This window comes from Melozone crissalis, unplaced genomic scaffold, assembly GCF_028551555.1.
Source record: "Melozone crissalis strain CALT ecotype California unplaced genomic scaffold, PUWL_Pcris_2 ptg000034l_1, whole genome shotgun sequence".
In the NCBI taxonomy this organism is placed as follows: domain Eukaryota; kingdom Metazoa; phylum Chordata; class Aves; order Passeriformes; family Passerellidae; genus Melozone; species Melozone crissalis.
The window spans coordinates 7,307,224-7,325,005 of record NW_026535812.1 but is presented as its reverse complement, the minus strand read 5'-3'; the positions used below and the strand labels follow the sequence as shown (position 1 = coordinate 7,325,005).

The following is a 17,782-nucleotide window of genomic DNA, read 5'->3' as shown; positions in this document are numbered from 1 at the left end:
TTCTTTAACTGCTTTATAACTAGACTGACATACCAGCATACACAGGCTCATATGCTCATTCACATACTGTGCATATGTGGGGGTATGGATTTAATCCACATGTATTTCATTCAGGTTTTAATACCAACAGCTACATGAAAATAATCTCAAAAACTGCAGCTCAGAGAGACAAAAGGCAAAAAAGTCAGGGCTGGATGTCCAGTCCACATTCCTGATTGTAAGTTCTGCCTAGGAGCTACAAGCAGTGCTATGTCATGCCTTGGTACCTCAAGAAACCTTCTTCTCTTTCCAGGAGAGTCAAGGAACCTACTTTTTGCTGAGAGAGCCCAACGAGATAAACACCCAGTGAAACACAGGACACAAATGGTGTGACAATCTTGTAAGACAGGTTACTCTGTGTCTTGGTGCCAGGAAAATGACATAGCTTTAACATACCAGAGGTCTCAGTGGAATTCAGGTTTGTAACAGTCAGGTCGCTGATAAGAATCAATTCACAAACAGCACCAAATGGACACGGCCAGGCTACTACAGCACACAAAATAAATACTCTGATCCACAGGGTTTAGTTCATGTTAGAACTCCTTTCCAAGGCATTAAACTTGCTTTTAAAATGCTATATATATATTTCTAACGTGTGCTTTTAGTTTTTGAAACGGCTGCAGATTTTGCTACGTTCCACATAGACTGGCCCTTGCCAAGCTCAAAGCTTCCGCAGAAACCACTTTGAAAAAAACACTGACTATAAGGAGAAACATCCGTCTGACAATGTATGCTTCTCTTCTGCTAGACTGAGCTATCCTCAAACTGGCCTGAGAGATCACAGGGTCTGGACCACCATGGTGAAGCTTCTACTCACAAATCAGCTGGGAAAGAGCACGCTGCACATTCCACCAGATCCTAAAGAGAGCTGTCAGATATAGAAGCCACTACAATCTTCCTCCACTGTGCTGGGAAATAGAAAAGGGGCTCCCCTGTCTCCTGGAAGAACAGCATCTACCTTGAATGCTGGACCCTGGCCTGCTCCAAGGGTAGCAAATCCCAAGCCTCAATCCCCTCCCAGTGGTCTGTTTCACAAAGCCACCTGCACAGTGGAAGAAATATCTGCCAGTGCTCAGGCAAACACCAACTTAGTGTGCCTGAAGCAGGCACATCAGGAATTGCCAAACTCCACAGAACTTCCAGCGGAATGAAAAGAGGAAACAAAAACACACAACTGAGGACTAAGCTCCTATAAAAAATGGCTGTTTCCCACACCAGCTCCCCACAGCTCTGAAGCAGTCACTGACAGGCATCCTGGCACTCGTTTTCACACACAAGGACACAGCAGCAGGAATACACTCCACGAAGCCATAAAGCATCTAGGATTGGCTTTAGGGTCTAAAAGTTGAACACACCATAGCAAAACCCAGAAACAAAATGCTAAACCACCTTTGAGCTGGTGTTATGCAAATAATTCAAAATTCAGACATTATCTTAGCTGAAGCTTCAGCATAAGAGAAAGTGGAGTGCAAAGACTGACCAAACAGCATCCCTCGCTGAAACAACCCTGAAGGCAAGGCCAGAGCTGAAGGCACTCATCTGGAACCCAGAAAGATGCATTCATGCTCCTACTCTGCCATGGACTTTTTATGAGCTCCCAATAAAGCAATTTTCACTCTGTGTGTCTCCATCTGTCAAGTAGTAGAACAAACAGCATTTGCCAATTCCGTGGAAACCCACTAAAATATGTATTTCTCTCACAAGTTATTTTAACCTCCAGCACCTGAGTATCAAAGAGAAATGTAAAGTACCAGCAACCAAATTACCACACTAAAGAAATCACACATTTCTGCAGCTCATTTTTTTACAGGGAAGAAAATGGGAAAGTGGCAGGAGAATTTCCAGCTTAAGACAGAAACATGGAGTGACTTTTGCATTCCCTGGAAAAAAACACATATAAATAAAAAATGAGATGAAGAAAGCAGCTAGTGAACTCTGCAAAGCCCTAAACCAAAATCAGAGAGAAACTAAAAATCCTGGGGAAGACTCCTTGGATGAAAAACCCGAAGATACCAAGTCAGCCAGGAGGCTGATCAAAAAACAGCAACTTGCAAGAGGAGATTTCAGAGCTCTGTTGCTATGTTTATTTACAGCTATGGTTAAACTGGGGTCAGCCAGAGCCCTTATGCACCCCAGGCTCAGCATCACAAACTCTTGCCCAGCCCACCAGCACAGCAACTCTCAGCAAAACAATGCCTCTGCTCCCACCTGCTCCCTCACCTCAGCTGGGCTCACTCACCTCTGCACAAGACGTGCATTCCTCCATTCCTCTTTTAAACCCTCTTTTTTTTTTTTTTTTTTACCAAAATGCAACACTTGCAGAGGTCACCTTGCCCCGCTGGAAGCGGCAGTTCCTGTCATTGCCGGGCTCTATGTATAGAAAACCGCAGAGCTCCCCAGCTCAGACATGAAAGGCCAGAGCAGGAGCACTCCTGCTCACACAAACACGCCTCTGCCTCAGTGCCTCTGCCTCAGCGCTGCCCATCTCTGCACGAGAGCAGCCCGGATATTTATAGGCACTCACTTCAGCACAGCTTGGTGGGTTTGGGCGGAAAGGGCCAGAGATAAGATCAAGATGACTTTATAAAATGATGTAGACATCGCTGCCTTTCTCTTCCTCTATTCTGACTTTACAGCCAAAGGACTTGTTACTTGCAGAGGAATGCAGCTGCAGAAAATGAACTGGGGAAAGGACATGACTGCAAAGTGACACCAATGAAATTAAAGGGGGGAGGTGAACAGCTACTTCTGCTCCCCAGGCTCTCCGCAGATTTTTAATTGAAGATCTACTCTGATCAGATTACTGGGCAGGTAATTCATCAAGATAAAAGTGAAATTGCTTCTCCCATAATGAAAAGAGAGTGTTAAATCTATTTTTAGTATCATATATTGGATCCTACGGGAAAAGCTACTGCCCTGAAACACTATGAGGATGCACATATAATTATGTGCATCCTATCCAGGATAAATACTAAAATTGTTTGCAATGGAACTATGCAGACTATTTTCTATCCAGCTGAGTCCCTTTCCAGTGTGGTGTCCCATAGGATGGCATTCCGTGGGCAGATAACACTGAAAAAATGAATTATCACCTTGGATCAAGCATAAAATGATGTGATACAGGTTTCAACACTGACCCCTTTTATCATATTGCAAGTCAGTGTCAAAACAGTTACTGAAGAAACTGACAATTTAAAACAACACTGCACATAGCAGAGTGTCTTAGGAAATCTGAAACGAACAAGATTAGATAACTGAAAGGCAAGGCCTAGGAAATTTCTAACATTTTAGTATTTATCTTTGGCCTTGAAGAACAGCAACTTCCTGCAGAAAAAAATTCAGTTTATGGCAAGCAATACACAACCCTGCCCCCAGCTCATCCTCTTTCAAAACTTGACATTTAAGAAGAGCAATAATATGTTCTCAGATTTCTCCTGTCAAAATGGGTGCAGGGTGCAGGCCTAATCCTGAAATGACAAAAGAAAAGTTTTGCTACTGACCTCAACAGGAATGGTTTCAAACAATTCAGAGGACTTAAAGAAAGAACTTGAAAGAAAGAGAGCCTTGTGCTTCACTGTTTCCCCTTCCGGCCTTGTAAGAACAAGAAGCCAAAAGATTAAGAGGAGCTGTTCAGAAAACCAACAAGACACAGTTGTGTTTTTGGCAGCACTGCTCATCTAAGGTGTCTCTGCACCCAGTAACCCCTGTCAGGTGGTCAGAGACAGCCTACAGAGATTAAGTGCTTTCTACACCGATAACATGAGTGATTCTACTAAAAGTTAGGAAGGATCACGTCAGATTTCAGCTCCTTTCAGATTACATCCTTTGTTCTCCTGCACACAGTAGTGCTCACCAAGTGAAATGCAGGAGCAGACAATCTCTTCCTGAAGCTTAAACCTATTGCCCCATTTGGAAGCAGGGCTCTTGATAAAACTGATTTCCTAATCTGCAAAACATGTCCCATTAGCCAGACTGAGGGTGACTATCAAGCATGTCCAGCTGTCAGGCTGGCAAGTGTCCCTCGGCATAGGGAGGCTCCAAACCGTGTTTGATAGAAACAGAGGAACAATGCAACTCATTTCACTGCTGAGATCATAACATATTCTTAGGGGCAGTTACTCAGTGCAGCATATCAAAAACAAGAATTATGCTTCAGTGACACATCTTTCCAATGCAGAAAAAGAACTATGTACAAGGTAACAGCACAAAGCTATCTAAATAGCAACTAAAGGATCCCAAACCCGAAGCCCCCAGCATGTGGATTTCTCTGTCATGTATCTCCAGAATGTAAAAACTTTAGGACACACATTGTTTCTATTTGTATGCACCACAAAACACTGATGCCAAACAACAAATAATTGACTAAACAAAGCACTAAATGCAGGGAGGAAAAAACAAAATGCAAAAGTATATGCGGAACTGGGCTATCTTTATAGATGCTTACTAGGCAATTTTACAGGCAGCTGAACCCCAGGACCAAACAACCTCATCTAGTCACTGATTTCAAGTAAGTCATGACAAAAATGATAGGAGTAGGTCTGTAGGCACTTAAACATGGCCATGCCATGCTAGGGCAGTACAAATCTGAGTGCTGTACCTTGTGGTTTTAGTAGATTGTGTAATAAAAGCTCTCGGTGGTAATAAACATGAAACAAATTAATACTTAGAAATCAAATTAAACACAGTAAATCCAACAAAGAAACTACAGGAATAAATCTAACCAACCCCATAGAATAAGACATGAAATGTCAAAGGGTAGGGGTTAACAAGCTAATCTGAGAGCAACATCCTTCCACCAGACAGTGGTCACACCCTGGAAATGAACTCTAGGAAGCTTGGAGGGGGGGAAATCTGGATCAGTAAAGCAATTCTAACAATGGGACACACAGCTATACAGATCTATAGGGGAGAACAAGGTAATTACAGGTTGCATAGTCTTGTTTGGAAATTCTACTTGAAAAAGTGAAAATTGCATTCAGATTTCTTTCACTGGTATCAAAAGAACAAGACATTATGAGAACTCACTGCAAAAAAAGGACTCCAGAAGAGGAGAAAAAGAAAAATAAATCAGAGCTGGAATCAAATGTCAAAATAGAAGCTGGGGCTGAGTCAGAGGCCCACTAACAGAAACTGAGCACTACAGCTGAGGAAGGGGTTACAGTACAGACCTTTGTAAAGCCACATGGAAAGCCTAAGAAAACTCTCCTAACAACCATCCTCCCAATTCTCCTCTGTTGTAACCTCCAGCCCTGCTGAACGAGCTGAACTCAGCAGTGAGACTGAGGCAAGCACGGCTGACAGCTCTCCTACACCTCCCTGCAACTCCTGAGACAGCAGAACCCAGGGCACAGCAACCTGTCCATGGAGCAGCTGAGATGACACTGAAAGAGGCAATGCAAGCTCATTCCCCAGATCCACAGTAAAAAGTAGGAGCTGGTATCAAATAAATACTGAAAAGGCTTTAAATTGCCTTGGCACAGATAAATGGTCAAACACTTCATTCTTCATTAGTTAACACTGCAGCCAATAAACAAAGAACAGGTCTTTGAACCAGCTTCTTTCAATACCAGGTTCAGCTGCTACTCTTATGAATGGCTCTCCTAAAAGGGATGCACAGTCACAGACCCAAAGTGAACAAATTACCAAATGAAAAACAACTTGAGAGCACACAAAAATGTATATGGGGAAGGAAATAAAACATATAGCAAATCAATGCACAGCTCCTTGGTAAAATGAGCTGTCAGAGAGCTTCAAGAAAAGTACTAAAACAGATGAATATTCTGGTCAGCTACCTAGAAGGGAGAATGAAAAACACCAGTACACTGATGCAGGATGAGTTAGGAGCTGGACAACTCCTGGCACACTAACTGCTTAAGCCCCAGGATGCTTTCCATAGGCTCCCAGCATCCTTCCCAAACACATTTATCACAAGAGGGAAACTGAGCACAAAATGCCAGTCAAACCATAGCAAAGATGGAAGATAAGGGCTCAAACCCATCCACAAGGATAACTTAAGTCAAAAAGGCAACAGTTTAAAAGCTACCTGAATATTTTGGAATGGAATAAATTTGTAAATTTGTACTAATTAAATGTGAACTTTGTACATTTAAGGACAAACATGAAAAGTTCAACTGTTATTTTTTCTACCATCTAAAATTATATATACATGACTACATCCCTTCCTTGGGCACTTCCCCATACACAAAAAATGTCAAAACTTGCTACCTGCTGTAAAACCTTCTGAGAGATGCCTGTCACAAGCTATGCACCAGCACCACAGAACTCCCTGTCTGAACTCAGAAGCAAGGGGCTCTTCTGCTGAGGCACAGCAATAGAACCTCATTTGGAATCATAGCCTGTACACAGAACCCTCTAATGCTGCACCTGTACCCCCACAGCTTAAGTCACACTCTTATTCATTCAGAGAGACAAGTTACTACCAAAAAACCATGTCTAAGCCCCCCCATCCACTTCAGCAGTAGGCAGAGGAGCCAGGCACTCACCATAGCGGGCTGTCAGGGCCATTGGACATGCGAGTACCAGGCTGGGGAGTGCAACCAGAGCACACACACACAGCCAGCATGAGCCCAGAGCAGTGAATGTATGGGAAAGCACATGCAGAATACAGCTGGAGATCTCATCCTACACTCACAACCACCCATCCTTCCCACAGCGCTCAACGTCATGGAGACCTTGGCCAAGTAGGAAGGAAAAGTCAGCAGAAAGTACCAGTAAGAGAACTTCAGGATATGGGAAAGTGAAAGTTATACCTTGACGAAGAAAACTGAGTTCTTTGCCCTTGTGTTCAGGAGGCAGAAAGAAAGACAGCTTCCTCCCACTGTGTCTGGATTCCCATCACCTCTGCTACTGAATTCTGCTAGGAGCGTGTTAGGGACTGGCAGATGCAGAGCCAGATCCTCATCCTTTTACTTCAACTGGTATTCAAATAGGATGAGAGCAGAAAACAGCTTTTGGCCTTCAGCCATTTAATTAATACTTAGGTATCTTAGAATTTATTTTTATCTCATCTATAACAACTGTCGTAATCAGATTTTCCATATTTATGTATTAAACAACCTATGCTTTTAAGTTTTTTTTTCCTCATCTATTTAACATAGTTTTTAAAGGATACTGCAAAGTTTTGATTTGTTTTTCCACTTCCCCTGTTTTAATGTCCTGCAAATACCTTTGACCATGCCAAAGACTTCTTGATCAGCAGCAGCAACAACAAAAAAGATGAGCACAGCCCTGGGAACATCATTTTGCTAACTTTCAGCTGAACAGAACAGGAGGGGCTGGTGTGAGTTCCCAGAATACCGATTTTAATAAAACCTCAGTGACAGATCTACACATTCCAGAGAGTGCTCTGCCCTGCCACAGCTGAGAGCAGTTCCAAGAGCAGGCAGCTCACCTTCCCTGTTCTATCAGACACATTTCTGTTGTTCAAAGACCACTGAAGGCAGCTGTCCCACAGAGTAAGGTGCAAGAGCTTGCACCACCTGCCTAAGTTCCCAGGTCTGGGGATGCCCAGGGTGACTTCTTGCATTTGATACAACTATGTACCTACACTCTCCCTATAGGACACTGCAGGTGGTATCACCTTTCCTCACTAGAAAATTACATGGATAAATTCATTAAAGCTTACAAGTCTCAAGTGCAATGTGCTCAATATAAGCATTCTGTGATTAAGAGGGCATTTCTTTTCTCAAAAAAGGCAAACCACATCATCAGAACAGTGATCAGATGTAAAACTTTTCAACTTAGCAACAAAATGGTGAGGAAACAAAAAGTTCTCCTATAAAACCAAATGAAGCAATCCTGTAATAATGAATTGCCTAACTGAAGTGGTAATGTTGCAGCCATCAAGCCAACCTTTTCCTCTCTGGATGAGAGGAGGGCAGCCAGCTCTAGACCTCCTCCTCCTCCTCTGTGTAAGTGCTGTCATGTCCAGGAGTGGTCCAGGACCTGCACACTGCAGCTCCAGACCCCGTGGAAGCCCTGCCCTGCTGCTGCAGAGGTGCAGCACTACTGAACAGGGCATGCACTATAAGCTCATTACTTTCTGCAGTGTTTTATATAAAACATGTGAGGAAGGACCACAAACCATAGGAGCTGCTGTGGAACAGTGCTGCTGCCCCAGCTACTCTGCCTGAAGCTAAGCTACCCCTGGATGACCATCCCACAGGGCTGCAGTACCAACAGAAGCATCTGAATATAAATTGTTAGTGAAACAAGAAGCAATAACCACTTAGTGAAGACAAGGCAGGGAACAAACTGTTTCAGTGGAGAGTTAATAAAATATTATTTAAATAATGGTTGGTGCATTTGAGATCTTGAAAAAACATGTTCCAAGAGGAACACATGTTCACTTGGGACGTAGTGTGCTGTGAAATTTCCAGTGGTGCTGTGCCAATATCTAGGGTAAACCTTAAGATTTCCAGGAATAGGGAAAGACTCTCTATATCTCATTTGTGCTTTCTCTTACATATGTAGGTATAGCTGCTATTTCAGAAAGAATCAGACTGGATTTATAATTAAAGAAGGTAAAGTTATGCAGTGTCTCACATGGTATACTGGATTTCCTCAACAGATAAGCTGGAGATAGATATTTCAGAGTTTTCCTTGATAATCCTGTACTCCTCCAAAGGAAAAACTCAATAATTTTCCTGTAACGAAAGGTTTTAGGTAAGGGAAAATACTCTAAATGTTTTAATTAAGTTTTATTTTTAAAAACCAAGCAATCAAACCAAAATATTCAATATCTATGTGGTTTTTTTCTCCAATTTTATTAGAGAGAATAATCAGAAGCCTGGAAACGTTTTAGTGATGTGGTCTAAGTAAATGCATGCTCTCAAAACATGCAAAAGTTTAATGTTAGCTCTTTAGTTCTTGGAACCTGATCTATAGTTAGAAGGAATGAGAAACGCTTCAAGTGCGTGTGGCTTTGTGCTTTGTTTTGTTGTGCAGTGGGGTTTTTTAGTTTGGGTTTGTTGGCTTTTGTTGGTTTTTTTTTTTTTTTTAACAAGGAAGTAACAGCTGTTGCTTTCATACAACATCCAAAACTCCCCAGCAGCAAGGCAAACTTACAGTACACCACTGGAAACAGTGCTGGGAGGCTTCCCAAATTGTGTCAAAACAGATGAGTCTGAAGTGCACACAAAACAAAGTGTATATTAAGGGACAGAAACATTCATACAGCCTAAAATCCTACCTGTGTCTTGGTGCTCAGAGAAGAAAATAGTGTGTTCATGCTGTGAATCCGAGAAAATTCATGTCCTTAAACCTGTGCTCAAGATGTTCAGTTTCTGTTCAATCACAAAAACTGCTTTTCAACAGTTCTCACTCTCTTTAGGTGAAGAGTTCCCAGTTTCTACCTGGATTAATGCATAAACCACCACAATTTTTGACACATGAAGATCCTAAAACGTCCTCTTTCAGACAGCCTTTAGAAGGCAGCAAAAAAAAACCATACAGATGTTTCAGTATGTTTTAGTGCAAGATGCCACAGACAGAACATGAATTAAGTCATGAATTTCAGAAAATTCCTACCTCATTTCTTGCTTATTTCTTTTACAATATTGCTTTACTTCTTATCATAATACTTCTTCCAATACTTGTATTTCAAACTAATAAACTTCTCCTTTTCTTCATTCTAATCTCAGGAAACTTTAAAACATTTACCCTCCAGAAATAAAAATTCCACTTCTTTACCTATAAAATGGACATTTTATCTAATAAGCAATACAAGAAGAAACAAAATGAGCTTTCTTCAGTTGCCCATGCTGCCCACCATATGTCTGAGCACTCAGTGTAGCACACTCTGGAAACCTGCACAAAAGCCTGGAGAAACATTTCGCTTCACCCTGTTTTTCTGCCTTGATCCTGCAGGGTGGCTCCAAGACCTCAAGGCTACTGGTCAGAGAGAGAATCACAACTCCCCACAGCACAAAAAGCATCACCTATATCTGATACACAGCACAGAGAAGGGAGATGTGCTAGTTCAGTACTGAACAATCTGTCCACTGCAGCACAAAGCTCAACACCAGTTCAGCTGTGCTGCTTTTCAGGATATAAATGAACTTGACAATTCTCTGCTACCAGAGCCAGACAGCTTCCCAGAAAGTTCAGAGAGCTGCTCACCTCTGTTTGCAACTCCAGTGAGATATACACTGCAAACTTGTCTTAAAAAGTTCAAGGCAATGATAAATGCTCATAAAACTGAAAATATTACAGAGAAATTGAAAGTAAACAGAACTTAGACTGAACTAGTCTAAACAAGAAGTTCTCCTGATGCCACCCAAGGACGCTGCTGAAATCCTGTCTGGTAAACAAACTGAGAGCTCAACATACCAAAGCTGGCAGGCTGGAAATCCCACAGAACTGATGAATGAAATGGGAAAATGGCCTGTTCATCCACCCTCCAGCTTTCTGAGGGGTAATGTGAGGCTGCAAATGAAAGGTCAAGTTCAAAGGAAGGAGCACATTTCACTGTCAGAGCTCATAAAAGGTTCTGTGCTCCTTGGTTTCACACCCTCAGCTCTTGGATATTCCTGTGCCTCGGTCCATGCTGAGTGACACTGAGATGACATTACCACTTCAGCTGGCTCCAGCTGAGGTCTCAGCACTGCTCAGGAGTGGGAGCAAGGTCCTGCTGCTGCCTCTCCTCACACACATCTTCCTTCTCTTAGTTAATTTCATCTCTTTCTTAATTCCTATCCATTCAAAAATACATAATCTTAGCTGACCAACAGTTTCTGCAGCTGCACCAACAGCAGCCTGAGACCAGAGAGGAGCTAAAAGCAGAGCACTCTGAGGCCTTATGCTGGTGCAAGTCTGTCAGGTCTCTGTCAGGTGGCTGATCAAGCACACAATTCAGCCTCTGCTTCTCAGCCAGCTGAGACAAGACCACTCACACTACTTGCTACACCTGATTGTGTGAGGCTTTATTCTTTCCCCATAATAATAATAATAATAATTAAGACTGCTAAACATGCTTCCCTTATACCTTCTTCTCTGCCTCAAAAATTCTTTCTAGCTAAAAGCAAGAAAGTCTGTTAGAACACAGTACTTCACTTTCCAAACACTGAGCCTTCCACTTCTCCTGCCCACTGCCCCACAAGGGACAGGGTTTTTAGCTGAAGGGATGTTACCTGTGATTTGCCTTTAGACCCTGAACATTAACACCTTAGTCCTTAAACATCCAAATGATTCCACTTGCCCCACTACTATCACACCAACCTGCTTCAGTCAAACACAGCTGGACAATTGTGGGGCTTTGAGACAAATCCACTGAAGTTCTATGGTCTTGCAAGCAAGCAAGCAGCTCTACTTTACAGCATTTCTTAGGAAAACAGATGGCAGGACAAGAAGAAGGAAAACATACCTTCAAAGTGCTGTGACAAGTAAATTCTGAGGAGTTCCAGGGCACAACAGATTTTACACTCAAATTGTGATAACAGTAGGCTGCCATGGTGATTTAGCTGTACTTACAGGCATGGTCTTAAGCTAACTGCAGCAAAAGATGTGGTCAGAAGAGATTTATGTCCTCAGGCCATAGTAAAAGCCTGCCTGCATCTCTTACTGTCACTGACAGACCTGTCCAACAGCTTCTACAGCTTACAGTAGTCAGCACTCTGTCATTCAACAGACAAATTCAGAATTAGGTCTGCCTTTACAAAGGAGGCAAGCTCCTCAAAGTCCCATCAAAACCGTGATGACCCACAAAGTTGTCTTTGCTTCTTGCCCTGAGGGCAAGGAAAGAGCATACAAGCAGCAGCATGCAGAAAAGGCAATGACAAACCAAAATGACATCCACAAGCAACAGAACAAATCAATCCTGAATGCCATAATACCTGGGCTTACTTGGAAAATTTTACATGATTTAGTCAAAGGTTTTTGGCAGGTTAACACAAGAAGGCTTAACAGTTGTAGACAATATCTGTTTATAATCCCTGTGCTTAATATGTTTATGCTTGCATATAGCAGTGGCTGGTTTTGTCTTTTTCCACACATGCTGACATCAGAAGTGATGTAAAACAGGGAAAATGATTAAGTAGGGACAGGAGGACGTGTTCTGCTATAGCCAAACAAAAATACAACCCAATGCACCTTTCACCTCAGCATCTCTAACATCTTGCTATAAGCAAGATCTCCCATTCTAGCAAAGTCTTTGTGTTGTTCTCAACACAAACACCACCATGGAGACAGACTATAGCGTCTTTCCTTCCTTTTCACATAAGACCCCTGTCACAAATGGTGTTAAAAAATCCCAAGGTTCATCCAACCTCCAGCAAGCCAAATTCTTAATATTTAGCACTCTGGATACAGGAAAATCTCAAAAAGCTTGTATTTTTTTTCACAGCAGATTATCAGACTAGCTTAAGCCACGTGGTGCTACAGCACAGCTGAGATCTGCTTGCTACAGAACATCAGCAGGTTTAGAGGGCTCCAGGGTTTCCTGGTGTCATCAAAAGAACCATCTCACAGCCCAGCCCCACAGTGCCCAGCCCAAGAAGCCCAAGGGGCAGTGCCAGCAGCACCTCACAGATGGAGGAAGCAGCCCCGTGCAGTCCTCACGTGCCACTGCACTCTGTCACAGGGCTTCCATAACCGGGACCAATGCAGCCAAACAATGATGCACAGCACAATGATGGCAGGTCCTGTGCTTGAAAGCAGGGCAAACCAGCCAGCATGAAAAATAGCCCTTTGAACAATGCTTCAGACACTGCACCATGCAGAGGCATTTACTCTCCTTTGCTATGAGTACCAGAGAAGCAACACTGAGCTGCAGCAGCAGTGCTGAGCGAGCTTTTGCATCCCCACAGCTGCACCGTGCTTGTCCATGCTGCAGAGACAAGGGGAGCACAAGGCAGATGATGACACAGTAACTAACCTGGTACTTCTAAGCAGAAACACATGACACAACAGTCCAAGAGTTACACAGGAGCTTAGTGGCTACAAAGAAAAATCATGCTGCTATAATAAAAAGAGTACAGAAAAGGGAAATTCCCTATGCGTGGTTCACAGCTTAAAGTTGAAGGAAACCTTCACATATTCTTTTACAGTAACAATGCAGAAGAACTACAGTTTTGGTTGTAGCTGCAGAATGTTGTTACTGCCCATAAAAATGGTGTTATTGTTCCAGGATGAGCCACAGAGGGATAAAATACGACTGGGCCAAGGGAACCTGGGTGGAAAGGACTGTTACCTTACCAGGAGGGCAAAGCAGGACAGACAAAACTGGGAACAAAGACTAACCAGCTGTAAGATCCCTGCTTAACCAGACAGAAAGCTAAACATTGCTATTTGGCTACAGCAAGGTAAAACAGCAGTGTGAGATGGGGAAAATTAGGATGCACAAAAAGGATGGGAAGATGCTGAGGGAGGCACCACTCAATGACTGCAGGGAATAATAGGGGCTGCACCTTCCAGAGCAGAGCTCTGAATATGAGACAGTGACTTGTGGAAAGTACAACAGGACCATGGAGGAGGGAGGTGCTAGAAAGTGATAACAGAACACTGTGACAGGGAGCTATGGCTGGGATGTGCAGAGGTTCTCAAGGCATGGGGAGATGAGGAAGGAGCCTGTGGCAACTGTGACATGAGGAGAAAAGGGGAGATGCAGCTTCATGGGGTGAGGATGCCCTTGAGGATTCAAATACCAGGTAAATGGAGCAGCACAAGGGAGTAGGAGCCCAAATCTGACCTCCATGACTCCAAGAAAATATTACAGGGAAAGAGGGTAAGGAAGGAAAGAAGACAGACGGGGTCCTGCTGAGCCTGGGCACACTGCTCACTGAGCTGGGTAAAGCTCCCTGGGAGGTCTGAACCTGGGCCCTGGGAAGAAGGTGGCCTAAGCTGGGCTGCTGGGGAAGGGAACTGGAGAGTTCAGAGAGGCCTCGGGGGCAGCTCCAGGAGCCCCTGAGGGCAGTGTGTGGGGCACTGGCAGACTCTGAAGGGCATTTAGGGGGCAGCTGTTAACGGGCACCTGAGAACAGTTCATTATGGGGATCCCTGAGGGGCAGTTCGGGGTTCACAGGAACTGGAAAGCTGTAGGGGGTGTTGTCAGGGGGTCTCTGCAGTGGGGGTTGAGGGTCGCCGGCAGAACCCGGAGGGATGGTTGGGCTGTCACCGAAAACGACGGGATAAATAAACCTTTCTAACACAGACAATATTTGTTACAATTAAAGATTTTCCAGCCAACAGGGGGAAAGGGGGAAATGGCCCAGTCCCTGAGGGGTGCCTTGGCGGATGTGAGGTGGTCACAGGCAGATCCCTGAGGGGTCGTTGTGAGGGGAGAGGAGTGGGATGTGAGGGCGATCGCCGGCAGCTCCCTGAGGGACGGGTTCGGTGGCAGGCCCCAGGGGAAAGCTTCGGGGGTCTCTGGCAACTCCCAGGGCGGCCCGGGCTGGCGGAGGCACGGACCGTGCCGGGCGGGAGGGAGAGGCGGCGGCACCGAGCGTATCGCGGAGGCAGCGCCGGCCGCAGCGCCGCCAGGACCCCGAGGCCCTGCCCGCGGCCCCCTCCCGCCGCACGCACCTTCTGGCGGATCTGCCCGGACGTCGAGACTTTGCGGATGAGCTTCTGCAGGGAGCCGGGCTCCTGCTCCGGCTCGCTGTCCGACGACTCCTCGGGCGCGGCACCGGCGACCGGCTCTGGCTGTGTCTGCTCAGCCCCCGCCGCCGCCGCCATGCTGCACGGACCGGCGGCGCGCCCGGCGCCCCCTACCGGCCCCGCGCGCGCGGCGCCCCCCAGCGGCGGCCGCGTCACATGGCGGCGGCGGAGGGGCGGAGGGGCGGGAGGGGCGGGAGGGGCCGGGGCGGGGAAGGGCAGGCCGCCGTAGCGGGACGGTCACGGCCGCCCTGCCCCTCCGCGGCTCCCTGCGACCGCCCGGGCGCCGATCGCAACGGCCCGGCCGTAGCTCCTTGAAGCCTGGACAAAGGTGTTCAGCCTAGCCCTCCCCGCTGAGGCGAGCCCGACAGCCGAGACCGCGGTCCCCATTCCTTCCCATTCTTCGTGGCTACTGCAGCACAGAATCACAGAGTCACTCGGGTTGGAAAAGACCTCTGACATCATCGAGTCCGACCCATAACCAAACACCATGTTATCAACCAGACTACAGGACTAAGTGCCACGTTCCGTCATTCCTCGAACACACCACCACCTCCCTGCACAGCCCCTCCCAAAGCTCTCCCCGTGCCCCCAGGATTTAATGAAATGCTGCGAGCACACCCTGCTACCCAGGCTCCACCTGCCGAGAGCCCCCGTCCCGAAGGGCCCTTCAGGGGCGCTGAGGCCGGGCCGAGCTCGCAGCACCCCCGGCCCGGCCCCACTCCATTGGCAGTGTCGGGTAATTTCCTCCCACCTCTCCAACACCCATCAGCCATGGGCAGTGCAGAGCTCCTGCTGGGATAACATGGAGATGTGTGAGGGGAAAGCGTCTGTCACGAAACCCGTCCTGTCATGTATCTGCTCTGAGCTGTCTTCAAACAGCAGGTCCAGAGATGCCATCGTTCCCCGAGCGCATCCCTCTCCGGGAGCTGGCGAGCCCTTTGCAAACAGAGTCCCGCCACATCAAAGCCGCGGAGTCAGGAAATTGGATCTGCTCTGCCCCAGCGGTAAACAGGAGGAGCAGGCCACAGGTCTGACTCGGTAGATCAACATAACACCAGAACCAGAAGAAAGGGAAGATAAAAGGCAAACAGTTCTGGCTAGAGACCGATTTTCTGCTGACAGAAGTCAGCATCTGCTGGCTGAAGGGCCAGAGAAAAGTCCAGCTTGTCCTGCAGGACAGGGAAAACTCTCCTTTCTCTCTGAGTAAATGACCAGCATGAGCTGAACAAATAGCATTTCAAAGTGCTTTCCCAAGCCCGGACAAAAGAACAGATTTAATAACCATTAACAACCATTTCCTCCCCACTGCACAACAGAGTGCACTGTGATTTTGTCCCACTTAGCTTAGAGAAGTCATCACCACAGCTGAATTTAAGAGGAAGGCAGGCAGCAACAGAGGCCCCTCACAACGTTGACATATAATAAATTTAAAAAATAATAAAAATAATCAGATCTCTGAGTTTACTGGTCCCATACTTACAGGTCTAGTAGCCAGAAACGCTGAAGGAAACACCTTTGTGGAGAAAGATACACTTTGAAGTAAGACCTGTTCCCCTCCTTCTCTTAGATCTTTAAAGGATTTTCTGAACTCCTGCTCTCCAAGACCAGCATATTCACAACCAGTGATTTCTTCAACCTTACTGTATCTTCTATGTGTTCTCGAGCCACCAACAAATTAGTAATAAAAATACCAGGGAAAATCCCAGACATCCAGGTGCAAATGCTTGACCCTCCCCCAAAGCTGAAATCACACAGAAATTATCCTGATCACAAACACCTGGAACCTGCCGGGTTCTTTAGCAGCAAAGCACCCAGTGCAGAGCAAACATTGTGCCTCCTGCAATTCAAGCTAAGGTGAGACACCTGTGACTAATGGACAGAACTGAGGGACAGGTGTGTTAGGGGAGAGCACTGATGGAACTCTGAAGTCAGCTGTGGTCTTAAATAACTGCTTCCAGCATCTTAATCAAGACCAGTTTACAGAAGCAAACAGATATAAATGTGAAGGTTTTAATTCTATTTTCCAGAGTGGAGGGTGGGAAACGTAAGTCTATATTAATAAATGTGGGCCCTGCATTCAGACTTTCCAGGGAAATTTAAACCAGGGACACTGAAAAGCAGATTAAAAGCAAAAATGAGAAAAATAAAACAGCAGTTGTTTTACATGCAAAATGTAATAAGCAGATGCAACTCACTTCAGCAAAAACTTACATGAGATTCAGGAAAATATGTGACATTTACATGGATAATGAGAATATCCAGATGAACAAGAGAAAACAAAGTTTGCAGAATGCAATCTCATTTCTTAGAGCATAAACCAACTGCTGGCAGATGGATGTTGGGAAAGGCTCCTCAGGGAAGGCTGCGCCATAATTTCCTCCTTAATTTTCCTGCACCTTCTTTTGAAGCAGTTGCCTACAGGAAACTAGATTAAATACAGACTCTGTCTGGACTTGTACTTCTGTTTGGCATTCTATATAGGGAGCTTTAAGCAATTCATTGACAGTGCACATTTATCTCATCTTTAATAACCTGGTTATTAAGCATATTGCTAGAAAGCTAATACTGTTTATCAGCATTGTCTGTGCTGTGGGAGACAACCTGTGAGACATTTAATGGTACAGAAAGTGAATGTAAAAGCCACATGGGGACAGTGCAAGCACTGAAAAAACTCACTGGCTGAATTTGGTAAAGCATAAACGCAAAAGCAACCAAAAGGAAATAAAATGAGTTTTGCACAGTCTGCTGAGAAACTTTGATGAATCGCCCATGGCTGCAAGCCAGCCTTCCAGGCTAGGATTTCGTTCACTGGCACTTCAAAGTCACAGACTCTGACACTGAGGAAGTCCAGGCAGGCTGCATAAACCCTCATTTAAGCTCTCACCAGTGCTGAAAGCAACCAACCTTTTTATTAGGCAGCCCTGAAAGCAGAAGTCATGATATGGCAGATGTCCTGTCATCCTCTGGTAGCTTGAGTAAGAAGCAGGTGTTGTGTTTGCCCCATTCAAGGTGAATCTTGTAACAAGCAATAGAGACTCCTGATATCATGTCCACTGACCTCAGGGCTGACCCTGGAAGACCATGTATGAACTGAAAACATCAGATTACTAGAAACTTAGGTCCTACATTT

General features: G+C 45.3%; 1 protein-coding gene across 2 annotated transcripts in view; it reads right to left on the bottom strand.

The window, feature by feature from the left end:
• DGKD (diacylglycerol kinase delta) overlaps window positions 1-14,741 on the bottom strand; it is a 59,510-nt gene extending 44,769 nt beyond the window's left edge. The window contains exons 1-2 of one of the 2 annotated variants that reach the window (XM_054282326.1): window positions 14,578-14,668; window positions 12,932-12,993 (exon numbers count right to left, since the gene is read on the bottom strand). Coding sequence is in view for 1 of the 2 variants with exons in the window: in XM_054282325.1 (XP_054138300.1) it covers window positions 14,578-14,730 (153 nt within the window). In the remaining variant the exon portion in view is untranslated. Of the gene's footprint in view, window positions 1-12,931; window positions 12,994-14,577 lie in introns of both variants that reach the window. The other variant, XM_054282325.1, reaches the window with a different exon arrangement.
• Window positions 14,742-17,782: the final 3,041 nt, after the last annotated feature.